At 34.1% G+C, this 16,854-nt stretch overlaps 1 protein-coding gene across 2 annotated transcripts in view; it reads left to right on the top strand.

Moving 5' to 3' along the window:
• LOC142226467 (chitinase-like protein Idgf2) overlaps positions 1 to 12,823 on the top strand; it is a 34,237-nt gene extending 21,414 nt beyond the window's left edge. Inside the window, exons 4-6 of one of the 2 annotated variants that reach the window (XM_075296512.1) lie at positions 5,600 to 5,611; positions 11,423 to 11,980; positions 12,048 to 12,823. In XM_075296512.1, coding sequence (XP_075152627.1) covers positions 5,600 to 5,611; positions 11,423 to 11,980; positions 12,048 to 12,703 — 1,226 coding nt within the window. In that variant the 3' untranslated portion in view covers positions 12,704 to 12,823. The remainder of the gene's footprint in view (positions 1 to 5,599; positions 5,612 to 11,422; positions 11,981 to 12,047) is intronic. The other variant, XM_075296511.1, reaches the window with a different exon arrangement.
• The last annotated feature ends 4,031 nt before the right edge of the window (positions 12,824 to 16,854 follow it).

Raw genomic sequence — 16,854 nt, 5'->3', positions numbered from 1 at the left:
TGGAGAAGAATAAATAGAAAAATCTGCCAAAACGTCAAGAATTCGACCAATCTACTCAACAGTAAAAAATCTATAAATTTTGTTAGAACCGTGTCCGCAAACCAAATCTGGGGATCGGTTTATATGTGGGCTATACCTAAAACTGGTCCGATATGGCCCATTTGAAATACCCTTAAGCTGAGGTCAACTCTTCTTTAATAAATTTGACAAACTTCTTAAGAATTATAGAAGTCGTCCTTAAATTCGATAATTTTGTCTGAATTGTCTATTAAGATAAAAACAAAAAACATTACACAATAGGACTTTACTTGATACATGACATAATTTCTATTTAAAATTGACTTTCCATTTAGAATTTTAAGTTGCGGTTAACATGTTTATTTTTTGGTTTTATTTGATATGATGACTAAATAATTCATAAAATAAAATTTGTTTCCCAGTATCAAGCAAGCAAAACCACAAACTTAAAAGTGGATTGCATCTTGAATGTATTCTGTGGCTCGAAATCAATTCCACAATACTAAAAGTAGAGATCAACCTTTGGATCGTTTTCCAGTGTGTAATCACAGCTAGGAAACATTTAATTATTCGACCTTGTCCCAAAAAAAAGCTTGTATAAAATTTCATGAAGATCGTATGAACAAGGAATTTAATGACAGTACCCAGCAAAAAAATTGGAAGTTGTTCCACAAACATTTCTTTTTAAGATCATACCAGGATCCTCCACAACTTTTTTCCACTAACGATAAAATTCTTTTGGACCAGTCTTCGAAAATATGCTATTTGGTAACTTAAATTTAAAATTTTGAATTATGTAGCAAAAAAGAATAGAAAATCAGCAAAAAAAATAAATAAAAAATATACTATAAATAAAATTGAAAATTTCACCACAGAGAGAGATGTTTTTATACTATAAATAAATAAAATTGAAATATAAACTATAAATAAAATTGAAAATTTCACCATAGAGAGAGATGTTTTTTTCACTTCCATGGAAGTGATTTTGAGAAAGTTTTAAACATGACTAGAATTTTAATTTTTTATTGCATTTAAATGGAAAGTACAAAACAAGCCGAAAACAACAAAATAAAAACGAAACAAATATTTCATAAAAACAATTTGCCGCTGGTGAGATGTGAACCTGTGTTCTTTAGTTTTCATTCATACTAATAAAGAACATCTCGAGAAGTATTTAAAATGTTATGCATTGGTGTCATAATACGATCGTATCACAAACATTTGAATTGACGTTATGACGCTTCGTGTTCAATGGCGTTTGTAGCTGGTGCCAAGAAACCCAGTTTCAACCCCTAGTCGAAGTCGAAATTTGATTTCTATAGAAAATTTTGTTAAGATTTTATTTCTACAGAAAATTTTGATAAAATTTTATTTCTGTAGAAAATTTTGTCAAAATTTTATTTCTAAAGAAAATTTTGTCAAAATATTATTTCTATAAAAAAATTTTTCGAAAATTTTATTTCTATAGAAAATTTTGTTAAAATTTTATGTCTATAGAAAATTTTGTCAAACTGAATTATATACGTATTTGATCGATCTTTTTATACCCACCACCATAGGATGGGGGGTATATTAACTTTGTCATTCCGTTTGTAACACATCGAAATATTGCTCTAAGACCCCATAAAGTATATATATTCTGGGCCGTGGTGAAATTCTGAGTCGATTTGAGCATGTTCGTCCGTCCGTCCGTCCGTCCGTCCGTCTGTTGAAATCACTCTAACTTTCGAACGAAACAAGCTATCGACTTGAAACTTGGCACAAGTAGTTGTTATTGATGTAGGTCGGATGGTATTGCAAATGGGCCATATCGGTCCACTTTTACGTATAGCCCCCATATAAACGGACCCCAAAATTTGGCTTGCGAGGCCTCTAAGAGAAGCAAATTTCGTCCGATCCGGCTGGAATTTCGTACATAATGTTAGTATATGGTCTCTAACAACCATGCAAAAATTGGTCCACGTCGGTCCATAATTATATATAGCCCCCATATAAACCGATCCCCCGATTTGGCTTGCGAGGCCCCTAAGAGAAGCAAATTTCATCCGATCGGGCTGAAATTTGGTACATGGTGTCAGTATATGGTCTCTAATAACCATGCAAAAACTGGTCCATATCGGTCCATAATTATATATAGCCCCCATATAAACCGGTCCCCCGATTTGGCTTGCGAGGCCTCTAAGAGAAGCAAATTTCATCCGATCTGGCTGAAATTTGGTACATGGTGTTAGTATATGGTCTCTAACAACCATGCAAAAATTGGTCGACATCAGTTCATAATTATATATAGCCCCCAAATAAACCGATCCCCCGATTTGGATTGCGAGGCCTCTAAGAGAAGCAAATTTCATCCGATCCGGCTGAAATTTGGTACGTGGTGTCAGTATATGGTCTCTAACAACCATGCAGAAATTGGTCGACATCGGTTCATAATTATATATAGCCCCCATATAAACCGATCCCCCGATTTGGCTTGCGAGGCCTCTAAGAGAAGCAAATTTCATCCGATCCGGCTGAAATTTTGTACGTGATGTTAGTACATGGTCTCTAACAACCATGCAAATCCACATCGGTTCATAATTATATATTATAATTATAGAAGTTTCTACGCAATCCATGGTGGTGGGTACATAAGATTCGGCCTGGCCGAACTTGCGGCCGTATATACTTGTTTGATTTAATATATACAACGTATGGACTTACGTACAATTTAGAAGACGGTGTTAGGAGGTTTTAAGATACCTTGCCATCGGCAAGCGTTACCGTAACTTAAGTAATTCGATTGTGGATGGCAGTGTTTAGAAGAAGTTTCTACCCAATCCATGGTGGAGGGTACATAAGTTTCGGCCTGGCCGAACTTACGGCCATATATACTTGTTTTTAACTATTTTTGATTTTGTTTTGCTGGGTTGTTCATATTAAGTCAAGATTTTTTCAGTGTGCAAAATTAAATAACACCCATATGAGTTCATTTCATTTCTTCAGTTTATATTAACAGTTTAAAATTTGTCATATTAAAACAAGTAAGTAAAGTCTAAATTCGGGCGGGTCCGACTTTCTTCACCACTACGAGTATGTACACATCTCAACTCATTCAAATTTGTTTGGAGTTATTATGAAGATTTATATTCCTATATTCAAATATCTATATATTAACCGATTTGAAGATATGTGGTCTATTGTGGTTTATGATATATATATATTTGGCAACGTCGGGCGATATTTCCACAAGTCGGAGCCTTATTGAAGTCTGGAATTACAGTGTGCAGGATATGATTACGATAATGGGAGAACATATTTGTATAAACCGGAAGAACAACTATATTGAGGATTTATTTAAATCTGAACCAAATTAGATCACACTTGACACATTTAACTAGCGAATTAAATATATTCTCTGTTTCTTGATAGTTTCTATCAAGTCAATTGAAGGAAAATGCAATTAAAAATGGGATTAAAATATGAAACATTCTACTATATTTCCCCAACTCAGGCGTACACATACATGAGAGCTATATCTAAATCTGAACCGATTTTGACCAAACTTGACATGCATTGTCAATTCCAAAATAGACATACATAATCAATTCTAATAATTCTGAAATCTCTGCAAAATTTCACGTAATTGGGAGTATAACTTTGGCCTCCGTGGACATATGAATCTAAATCGGGCGAAAGATATATATGGGAGCTATATCTAAATCTGAACCGATTTCAACCAAATTTGGCACAATTAATGATACTATAAAACGTAGCTATTGTGCAAAATTTAAAGCAAATCAGGCAAAACTCTGGCTTTTGAGGCCATATAAGTGCAAATCGGATGAAAGATATATATGGAAGCTATATCTAAATCTGAACCGATCTTAACCAAATTTAGAATACTTAATGATACTATTAAACGTACTCCTTGTGCAAAAGTTGAAGCATATCAGGGCAATCCTCTGCCTTTTAAGGCTATATAAGTGCAAATCTGACGAAGGTTAGGTTAGGTTCGTTAGGTGGCAGCCCGATGTATCAGCATTAGCGTAGCTAGACAATTTTCCTAGGGGGGCTATAGCACCCCTAGCTGAAAATTTATAGACTGAAGTTATAGTTTCAATTAATGTTTTATTTCATAAAAATGAATAACAATATAGGCATCAAAATAACTCGACAATTAATTTATAATAAAGCAACTAAATGTAGTTCCACACTTTTCCTAGCAAAAAAAATGGGAGTTGTTCTAAAGGCACAACTTAAAAAGCACTTCGAAAAATATCCTCACAAAGAAGTTAATTATTTTAACTACACAGGAAGTTTTTTACTTGATTTTTTTCATATTTTAATGCGTAATTTTTTGTTTTCTTAAAAAAAAAAAGTAAGAATAAATAAAGTGATAAAAATTATTCAAATTTTGCCACAAAAATGCTAAATTCATTATACAAATTTTTATAGAATTTTTGAAAATATTCGAAACGTTTCAAACAAGCGTTAGAATGCATTAAAAATCATAAAAAATTTAAAAATTAATTATTTTGGAAAATATAACAAAATTTTTTAATCCACATTCAAAACACTGAATTTGGATCACAACTTAAGAAGTGATGCAAATTCATTGCAACGGCTGTTGAAACGGTGGACATTCGTTCTATGACAATTTCATATCACATTCATCGCTTCTCCGCCAAGTTTGCACCACTTCCGGACCCAAAAAGAACATTTTCACTTCTTTTTGGCTATGCTTTTTTGCAGCATTATTAAGATATTAATTTATGAAAGAATAGTATCAATTACTATTTTTTTAAATTAAATTGGCTAAACCAGACTAAACACAATAATAAAGGAGCTTTAGTTATTCAACTAAATCGAAAGTTCAACCACAGATTTATTTTATAAATATTCAGATTTCGGCAACTGCTACCACAACCAAAGTAATTCGATGGTGCATGAAAGTCTTCAGCGGAACTCTGTGCGGTTGTATATACTTGTTTAATTTTTAGAAAAATGTAAAATCGTAAATAGGTTGTCAAATTCTGAGGGGGCTAAAATTTTTCTGGGGGGTCTAAGCCCCCTCCCCAGAGGCCTTCCTACGCTTATGTGTATCAGGCTCACTTAGACTATTCAGTCCATTGTGATACCACATTGGTGAACTTCTCTCTTATCTCACGAAAGATAGATGTGGGAGTTATATCGAAATCTGAAGTGATTTGGCCGATATTTTGCATATTTTACGAGATCCCCAAAACATTAATCTGTGCGAAATTTTAAGAATATACGTTGATAAATACGTCAATTATGACCAGATCGGTGATAATTATATATGACAGCTATATCTAAATCTGAACCGATTTTTTTTCAAAATCAATAGCGATTGTCTTTGAGCCAAAGTGAAACTCTGTGCCAAATTTGAGGACGATCGGACTTAAACTGCAAGCTGTACTTTGTAGACAAAATTACATATACAGACAGACAGACGGACATCGTTAAATCGGCTCAGAATTTAATTCTAAGCCGATCGGTATACTAAAAGATGGTTCTATGGCTACTATTTCTTGGCGTTACATAAAAATGAACAAACTTATTATACCCTGTACCAAAGTAGTGGTGAAGGGTACAATCACTGGCCTTAAATACATGTATATGTATAACACTAACACTTTCCTCAAGGTTTCAAATCATATATTTCTTATAGTTCTGCTAATTTCACTATAAAAACTATAAACGATTAATATATATTTGTGGTGTAAATCAAAATCATATAAAATATACATAAGTAAGCAATACACATATAATATTTACTTTATAAATTTCAGCAAGATAGTGAAAAAATCGCCGCTTAAAAATTCACACTAGGTTGGTTTGAGGAATTGCAATAGAACCATTTTATAGATTTATTCACATGAAAGGCTTTTTTAGCAAATTTTTAAACAGAGATTTTTTATTATCTTGCTGAAATTTATAAAGTAAATATTATTCCTTTACTGTTTACTCAAAATTTTATAATCACTAGTTTGGCGAACATTTCGCTATTTGATAATTTCTTTTAAGTGTCTTGTATAAAAATAAAAGTTTGCTTTTTAATGTTTATTCCTAGCAGATTATATTTAAATCTATATTTTTTAATGCAATAGCGTTCCACCCTTTTATCCATAAAAACAAAACGTATAAGCAAACCAAATAAAATTAATAAAAAATTTACATTCAGCAAATATGGATTAACCACAACAAACTCATTGAGCGATCACCACCACCGGCACATGACTAGAATCAAATACAATGGATATCGAGTTCAAAACCTCGTCTTATGAGTCACACTTTGTGTGTTTGGCATGATGCTACGTGACGTGGGAATAAATTAGTGAGAAACAACAATAACAACAAAACCACAACAATCGGATAAAAAATCGAGAATAATAAAAATAATAAAAAGTTTAAGCATAGCAAAAAATAGCAACAAATGTAGAAAAACGAGAATAATAATAACAAAGTTTACACTTAAAAAAATATATTTGATTTTGACCAAATTCTCCAGAAGTATATCTAAAAAGTATTTTTCAAGGAGAAACTTCTTTGTGCTATAAAAGAAATTCTTCTTTATATTGAATAAGTACGTAACTTGATTTTTAAAAATTATTTTATTATTATTCTATGGCAGAGCGAATTTATTAAATTTGCTTTTTTATAAAAATTACAAAACGAAATGTTCAAAGCCGATTTATATAGAAAACAATTGTTAACAAAATTTTCTATAGAAATATAAAATTTTGATAAAATTTTCTATGGCAATAAAATTTTGGTAGATTATTTTTGGCTCGAGTCATAATCGTGATTTTTCTGTGATTGGGGATCGGTTTATTTAGGGGTTTATATAATATATATCGATACGGACCAATTTTGGCATGTTTGTTATCGCCCATACACTAGCGAAATGTACCAAATTTCAACCGGATCGGATGAATTTTGCTCTTTCCAGAGGCTCCGGAGGTCAGATCTGGGGATCGGTTTATATGGGAGCTACACAGTCTCACATAAGTTTACATACCCCTGAGTTTTTTACCTCTTAACTAAACATATTTCCCATACCAAAAACATCTTCTTGAAAATTAACAATTACTTTGATTTTCATATTAATTTACTAAAACGAAGGGATATATATGCATATTTTTTAAAATTTGATTATTTAATGAAAATATAAATTATATGTAATTATATATATCGGTCCATAATTATACAAGTATATATAATTATGGACCGATGTGAACCAATTTTTGCATGGTTGTTAGAGACCATATACCAACACCATGTACCAAATTTCAGCCGGATCGGATGAAATTGGATTCTCTTTGAGGCTCCGCAAGTCAAATCTGGGGATCGGTTTATATATGGACCAATTTTTGCAGGGTTGTTAGAGACCATATACCAACATCATGTACCAAATTTCACCTGGATCGGATGAAATTGTCGTCTCTTTGAGGCTCCACAAGCCAAATCTGGAGATCGGTTTATATGGGGGCTATAATTATGGACCGATGTGGACCTATTTTTGCATGGTTATTAGAGACCATATACCAACACCATGTACCAAATTTCAGCCGCATCGGATGAAATTGGCTTCTCTTTGAGGCTCCGCAAGCCAAATCTGAGGGTCCGTTTATATGGGGGCTATACGTAAAAGTGGACCGATATGGCCCATTTGCCATACCACCCGACCTACATCAATAGCAACTACTTATGTCAAGTTTCAAGTCGATAGCCTGTTTCGTTCCGAAGTTAGCGTGATTTCAACAAACGGACGGACATGCTCAGATCGACTCTGAATTTCACCACGACCCAGAATATATATACTTTATGGGGGCTTAGAGCAAAATTTCGATGTTTTACAAACGGAATGACAAAGTTAAAATACCCCCCATCCTATGGTGGAGGGTATAAAAAGGCTAAAGACTATATTATGCTCTGCACCACTTTGTAGATCCACATTTTCGATACCATATCAAATCCGCCAAATGTGTTGGGTGCTTTATATAAATGTTTTTGTTCCCATATACATACATTTAAATCTGACTCGATCCAGACAAAATTTTTTATACTTCTATAAAATATATAGACTTAGAATTTAAGTCCGCTAATGCCGTGGGGTGAAACAAAATGTTAGTAAAAAACAAGTATATACGGCCGTAAGTTCGGCCAGGCCGAAGCTTATGTACCCTCCATCATGGATTGCGTAGAAACTTCTTCTAAACACTGCATTCCACAATCGAATTACTTAAGTTGCGGTAACGCTTGCCGATGGCAAGGTATCTTAACACCTCCTAACACCATCTTCTAAATTGTATGTAAGTCCATACGTGGTATATATTAAATCAAAAAAGATCGATCCAATACGTATATAATTCAGTTTGACAAAGTAGACATAAAATTTTGACAAAATTTTCTACAGAAATAAAATTATATCAAAATTTTCTATAGAAATAAAATTTTCACAAAATTTTCTATAGAAATAAAAATTTTCACAAAATTTTCTATAGAAAGAAAATTTTGACAAGAATTTCTACAGCAATAAAATTTTAACAAAATTTTCTATAGAAATCAATTTTTGACAAAATTTTCTATAGAAATAAAATCTTGGTAGATTATTTTTTGGCTCGAGTGGTGACCTGATTATGAACCGAATAAAATTTGAACAAAATTTTCTATAGAAATAAAATTTTGACAAAATTTTCTATAGAAATAAAATTTTGACAAAATTTTCTATAGAAATAAAATTTTGACAAAATTTTCTATAGAAATAAAATTTTAGCAATGATGAAAATTTTATTATGAACGGAAAAAAATTTAAACAAAATTTTCTCTAGAAATAGAATTTTGACAAAATTTTCTATAGAAATAAAATTTTGGTAGATTATTTTTGGCTCTAGTGGCAACCATGATTATAAACCGATATGGACCAATTTTTGTGTGATTGGACCAATTTTGGTATGGTCCTTAGCGACCATATACTAACACTACGGTCCTAATATAATTATGGACCGTTATGGACCAATTCTGGCACGGTTGTTAAAGATCATATACTAACACCATGTTCCAAATTACAACCGGATTGGATGAAATTTGCTTCTCTTGGAGACTTCACAAGCCAAATCTGTGGATCGGTTTATATGGGAGGCTATATATAATTATGGACCGATGTGGACCAATTTTTGCATGATTGTTAGAGACCATATACCAACACCATGTACCAAATTTCAGCCGGATCGGATGAAATATGCTTCTCTTAGAGGCTCCACAAGCCAAATCTGGGGATCGGTTTATATGGGGGCTATATATAATTATGGACCGATGTAGACCAATTTTTGCATGGTTGTTAGAGACCATATACCAACACCATGTACCAAATTTCAGCCGGATCGGATGAAATTTGCTTCTCTTTTAGGCTCCGCAAGCCAAATCTGGGGATCGGTTTATATGGGGGCTATATATAATTATGGACCGATGTGGACCAATTTTTGCATGGTTGTTAGAGACCACATACCAACACCATGTACCAAATTTCAGCCGGATCGGATGAAATTTGCTTCTCTTTTAGGCTCCGCAAACCAAATCTGGGGATCGGTTTATGTGGGGGCTATATATAATTATGGACCGATGTGGACCAATTTTTGCATGGTTGTTAGATACCATATACCAACATTATGTACCAAATTTCAGCCGGATCGGATGAATTTGCTTCTCTTTTAGGCTCCGCAAGCCAAATCTGGGGATCGGTTTATATGGGGGCTATACGTAAACGTGGACCGATATGGCTTATTTTCAATACCATCCGACCTACATCGATAACAACTACTTGTGCCAAGTTTCAAGTCGATAGCTTGTTTCGTTCGGAAGTTAACGTGATTTCAACAGACGGACGGACGGACGGACATGCTTAGATCGACTCAGAATTTCAACACGACCCAGAATATATATACTTTATGGGGTCTTAGAGCAATATTTCGATGTTTTACAAACGGAATGACAAAGTTAATATACCCCCATCCTATGATGGAGTGTATAAAAATATGCGATACATTTAAATCAGAAGGAATTTTTAGGCAACTTTGCAAAAGTATATTTATGATATATCGGTTAATAGATATGAATTAGTAGTATAGGAAAATTTAAGTAATTTTTACAAGTTTTGGACACATATTCCTTGTAAATCGACACTGCTCAGATTTACAAGGAATATGTGGGTATTTTGGTGATAAATAATTGGCGGATTACAACCAAAATTGGCATACATAGCTACTATATCAATTCTACTCCCTGTGCAAAATTTCACGTAAATCAGAGTAAAACTTTGGCCTCTGTGGTCATATTTGTGTAAATCGGTTAAAAGATATATATGGGAGCTATATCTAAATCTGAACCGATTTCAATAAAAGTTAGCACACTTTACTATACTACTAATTGTACTCCTAGTGAAAAATTTCAAGCTAATCAGGGTAAAACTCTGGCTTCTGGGGTCATATAAGGGCATATCGGACTAAATATATATATGGGAGCTATATATAAATCTGAACCGATTTCTTCCAAAATCAATAGAGTTCTATTCTGACCCAAACTAGAAACTTGTGTCCGATTTGAAGTCGATTGCGCTAAATTTGCGACCTAGACTTTGATTCGAAAAATGTGTTCACAGACAGACGGCGGACAGATGGTTTTTGGCTATATCGACTCAGGGACCCACCCTGAGCAATATTGCCAAAGACACCATATGTCTATCTGGTCTCCTTCTGGGTCTTGCAAACATATGCATATGTTGGAATGTTGCCCATATTTGGGAGGTGTTCGCCTATTAGAGGTTGATTTTAATATCGACAACGTCGTGAGATCACTTTTGCGCGGTACCCACTTTTCAGAGTGTCCAAGTTTTAGAGGTATCACCGTGGTCCATTTATGGTCACATCACATTAGTTTTGATTTTCGTAGTGTAGCTTCTATATACCTTGTTGAGAACAAAAAAACACAGTGTTTGACATCTCCACTCCATCATCTCCTCGCGATCAATTAGACAACAATTAATCTTTGCTTTTGTTTTGCACATGATACAGAGGCAACTAAATTTTCGTTGCAGTCTAGATAAGCGGAAATGACATAAAATCTCATGAGGTCGATCACATTGCACACAACTTTATGAATTTAATTGTGTGTAGTGACATTTATTTGCAATTGCGTATTAAATGATTGCATCGAGAGAATTTAATTGAAATGAGAATACACTGAAAGAAATTATTGTCGCAAGCACAAAGAAAGTTTATAAAGTTTTTATTATATAGAAATTTATACTTAATATTGAGTAAATTTGTTTTTGTAAAATTTATTTTGTAAATTCTTTTATCATAGGTCAATAATTATTCCCTTGGTTTCCTTCTAATTTCAGGATTGGGTAAATTATTGAACCCAGATTTGGAATTGGCTTTGCAATTCTGCACCCATTTGGTCTATGGCTATTGTGGCATTAAACCTGACACCTATCAAGCGTTTAGTTTGAACGAGGATTTGGATATCAACCGTCATCAATTCTCGGAGGTGACTTCATTAAAAAGGCGTTTTCCACATCTCAAAATTTTGCTGAGTATTGGTGGCGATAAGGATGTCGACGAAGAACATCCCAATATATATATGGAATTGTTGGAAGGAGAACGTGTTCGCCAGACAGCTTTCATTAATACGGCGTACTCTTTAGTGAGGTCATATGGTTTCGATGGCATCGATTTGGCTTTCCAATTTCCCAAAAATAAGCCACGTAAAGTCCATTCTGATGTGGGTATGGTGTGGAAGAAATTTAAGAAAATCTTTACCGGAGATTTTATTGTCGATCCCAAGGCTGATGAGCATAAGGAACAATTTACCGCATTGATAAGAGATTTAAAAAATGCCTTAAAACCTGATGGTTATATGTTGAGTTTAACCGTATTGCCTAATGTCAATTCATCTTGTAAGTTTTGCTTTTTATAGAGAGGGAATGTGATAGAAAATATGGAAATTAATTCTTTCACTTTTAGGGTATTTTGATGTTCCCGCCGTTTCAAATTTTGTTGATTACGTAAACATTGCTGCCTTTGATTTCCTAACTCCCGAACGCAATCCTGAAGAAGCTGACTTCACTGCTCCCCTGTATGAGTTGTACGATCAAAATCGTTTGCCTCATTATAATGCTGATTTCCAAATGTCCTTTTGGCTTCAAAATGGTTGTCCTCCCCAAAAATTGGTCTTGGGTATGGCTTCATATGGTCGCGCGTGGAAGCTTACCGGTGATTCCAGTTCCACGGCTGGAGCCCCTGTGGTACCAAAAACTGATGGTGCTGCTGAAGCAGGCATGCAAAGTCAAAAGCCTGGTCTATTAAGTTGGCCTGAGATTTGTGGTAAATTACCAAATCAAAAGAACTCATTTTTGAAAGGTGCTGATGCTCCTTTGAATCGTGTTGCGGATCCTACAAAACGTTACGGAACCTATGCCTACCGTTTGGCCGATGCCAATGGTGAACACGGCATATGGGTTAGCTATGATGATCCAGAGACAGCAGCCAATAAGGCCAGCTATGTTCATTCCAAAGGATTAGGTGGCCTCTCACTTTTCGATTTAAGTTATGATGATTTCCGTGGCCTTTGCAATGGTGATAAATATCCTATGTTGAGAGCTGCCAAATATCGTCTTTAAAATGTCAATCGCATATTGTGGTGGAGAGATTTTGTTGTTTTTTTACTCTTTTGTACTCTACTAATAAAGATTTTGTAATAAAAAAATCTATCACATAAATAAAAAGTCTTAAAAAACAAATCACCGATAGTCAAGTTACAATAAAGTCTTTGAGCTTTGAGTTTATGAACTTAATCAAATACTGTTATGGACAAAAAATGGTAAGATAGGTTCAATTATTCGTCATTACTTTTTACATATTTGTTACAAAGCTAGAATCTTTTATTTTATTAAGACACCGACGACTGACATTGATATTTCCTTTTATGATGACGACCTTAGTGGGATTATTCATTCTGACGACTTATACGGATTTAAGTTTAATTGTGTGGGGGTGTCTGATGTTTTACGGGCTTTTGGGGTGTGAGATCTAACGCGATAGGAAGTGACGGGATAGATCCAAATTTCTGAGGATACTTCTGCCATACATTGTAAGATATATCACTTATATTTTCAACACCATTCTCACCACCAGCTCTTTCCCCAAGAGTTGGAAGCATGCCAAGGTGATTCCTCTTCCAAAGTCTGTAACGGAATATCGTCTAATAGCGCTTCTGTCGTATATCTCCAAGATCTTTGAGAAGTTATTGCATGGCCAGATGATGGGACACTTGATGCAATTCTCTTTGATATCGACTAGACAATCAGGTTTCCGCCCAGGACATGGCTGTCTCACTGCCCTAACGGACGTGTGTGAGGATTTGAAGACTGAATTAGACAATGGTAAGGTTGGGTTTCTTCACCCCGAGAAGGAATATGATCACCTCAACCATGTTTCAAGAGCAAAATGTTATTTTTGAATGGTGACCATGTAACATGTTTGTCGCAACCATGTTATTTTCTCGGAGATTGTGTGTCTGATTTCGGCAAGCATATTATTTTTGGCGAGAAAAGAACATTTTTGCCATAAACATGTTACATGGTCACCATCCAAAAATAACATTTTGCTCTTGAAACATGGTTGAGGTGATCATATTCCTTCTCTGCGTGTTGTTTTACTAGACCATTGACACCGTCAATCATTCACTATTATGTTTGAAATTGGGAAAGTTCTTCAATTTCTCTTCACGTTTTAAGTGAGCGAACACAGTCTGTGCATAATCGGACATGTGTCTCTGATGTTCGTTCATGTTTAAAGGGTGTTCCCCACACGCACAGAAAAACCATGTTTGGACATGGTTGCCGCATTCATTTAATGCTTATCTAGAGCATGTAATTGCCGCGAAAACCATGTATTTTGTCTTTGTAAAAATAGTTTTCGTGCGGAGAAAAATGTATGGTGGCAATAAGCATTTGAATGGTTCTCAAATACCGCAAACATGTTCTATCATTTAAATGATAGAATTTGAGACCATTAAATGGTCGGGAAAATCATGTACCTGACCATTCAATTTTTTTGCTTTCTTACAGGGAAAAAAGTATTTTTATAGATTAAGTATAGACATGTCTAGAACCATTACATGGCCATAAAAGCCATTTACATTTTTGCGTGACCATTTAATTTTTTAACTTTTTTGCAGCGAAAAGAATTTTATAAAAACATTGAGCAGGCACACACGATTTTCATTTTGCGCGTCAGTCATGTGTTGATTGTTTCTTGGAATGGACGGAGAATACGGAATTACTGTGTTTTGTGTTAATTTATTTATTCAGAAGTGGCACGTGGTTTTATGTGAACACAAAAAAGGAAAGTGTAATTGAAATGTAAATGTACCTGTTTTTTGTTATGCATTTTGATATATGGTTAAATTTATTTTTATTTGCAGTTACATAATGTCTGCGTTTGTACATTTGATGGGCAGGAAGTAAATATAGAATGATTACTTATTGTTGAAATTGAACCAAAGTAGAGTGTGTAAAAATGTGTGATGTTTGCTTGCACGACATTATAAATACAAATAAACAATGAATTAGTTTATAAATAAATAAAAACAAACAAATAAAGTTAATTTTGTGTTTTCTTTTCTCAAGTGGCGTCCTTTTTTCGACGATGAAAAAAGTTTTTTCATAAAGATCAAAACATTTTAGGTTGTGACCATGTTCTTTTAACTAGGAGAAAAACATTTTTAATGAATACCATAACATTTTAAATCGTGATCATTGTCTTTTCATTCAAACAAAATTCTTTTTATCAATATAATAACATTTTAGATGAGGACAATTACATTTTTCTTAGAACCATGTTCACTGAGCCAACATGGTTGCAGGTTAAAATGTTACATGGTCGCCGCAAAAATAGCTCCTATCATATTATTTTGCTCTTCGAATATGATTGTGACAATCATGTTCCTTCTCTGCGTGCAGGGATCTGTTCTTGGCCCCCTGCTTTTTTCCGTTTATATCAACGACCTTCCATTGCGTTTGAACCATTGTAGGATAAACATGTATGCCGATGACGTTCAGGTCTACATAACAGGGGATTCTAGGACAATTTACGATAAGGCTACCTTGTTAAATGACGATCTGACCACAGTTCAGAGATGGGCGACAGCAAACGGTCTCTACCTTAACCCCAGGAAGACCAAATGTCTTGTTTTGGGTAAACGCGGTTTTCAACTTCCAAGTGATATCGATATCGTTCTCAACGGCCAGAGGATAGAGATTGTGAACTCAGTGAAGAACTTGGGTATTACGTTAAATAGCACTCTTACTTGGACGAACCATATGAATAATGTTATAGGGCAGGCATATTCAAAACTAAGGTCCACTAAATATTCGAATTCTTTTGGCGAAATGTGTGATTATTCCGAGTTTATTATATGGATGTGAGCTATGTGCGAGATGTGATGCTGCAAGTAAAAGGAAAATGAATGTTTTATATAACAATATAATTAGATATGTGTATCGACTTAATCGTTTCGAACATATCTCCCGATACAGTAGCTTACTCTACGGTATGTCTTTGGAAAATCTGCTTAAATACAGGACTATTTTGTTTCTTCATAAAATTATATATACTCGGAAACCTCCTTATCTCTACGAGAGGCTTCAGTTTGCGAGATCCAATCGGGGCAAGACATTGACTCCATTTCGGTATCGGTCCATGTTTTCGGAATGGCACTTCTTTATAAATGCAGTGCGACTCTGGAATGTTCTTCCACATAGTCTACAGCTTAACAGCAACGCAAATGTTTTTAAGGAAAAACTTATTACTTATCTTAACCAAATCTAATATAATACACAGGTCTATGCTAACTTTTACTTAATTTTTTTCTTTTTTACTTATTGTTTTATACAAAATAATTATCATAATGTTATATCTCTATTCAAAATTTTATTTTAATTAAACTTTGTTTATTTAATTATTTATTTATTTTTATTATTTTTTTATTTTTTCCATTAATTTAATTTAATTGTATTAATTGTCTTTTTATATTATTTGGAATCTTTTTAATACTTATACATTTTTATTTATATTAAGATGTGGAGAATATCGCAATTGGATCATATAATTCATGTACTTTAATTTATAAGATCTAAATCTTGTTGTGCATGATAAAATAAAAAAAAAAAAAACAAACAAACAGATATATATGGGGGCTATATCTAAATCTGAACCGATTTCAAAATCAATAGGGTTCTATTCTAACTCAAAATACATACTTGTGTCGAACTAGAAGTTGATTGGACCAAAATTTCGACTTCGACTTTGATCACAAAAATGTGTTCACAGACAGACGGACATGGCTAGATCGACTCAGGGGCCGGCCCTGAGCAATATTTCCAAAGACACCCTATGTCTATCTCGTCCCCTTCTGGGTGTTGCAAACATATGCACATATGTTCCACAGTGTGGCGCAGGGTATACAAATCAGGTGGGTCGGATGAAAAGTAAGCCATCAGGACGCTCACAAAATCAACTCTGCGGATCAGTTTATATAGGGGCTATACGTAATTATGGGCCTATATAGACTGTCCATTTGTTGTAAGTTTGCTAAAGGATTAATACGAAGATCACGCAAGAAATTTCAGGTTTAGCAGGCAAGAAATAGAGAAGACGGCTGTTTCATATATCAATTAATTTATTACGAATTCATATAAAGCCTCTAATGTGTTTGCAACTATGCAAGGATGATGCCATGCGTTGATACTTTACAAATTTATAGAGAAAA

Source organism: Haematobia irritans, chromosome 2 (genome assembly GCF_050003625.1).
Source record: "Haematobia irritans isolate KBUSLIRL chromosome 2, ASM5000362v1, whole genome shotgun sequence".
Lineage (NCBI taxonomy): Eukaryota > Metazoa > Arthropoda > Insecta > Diptera > Muscidae > Haematobia > Haematobia irritans.
Note: the sequence above shows the minus strand (reverse complement) of the source record. Positions and strands in the feature narration are given on the sequence as shown.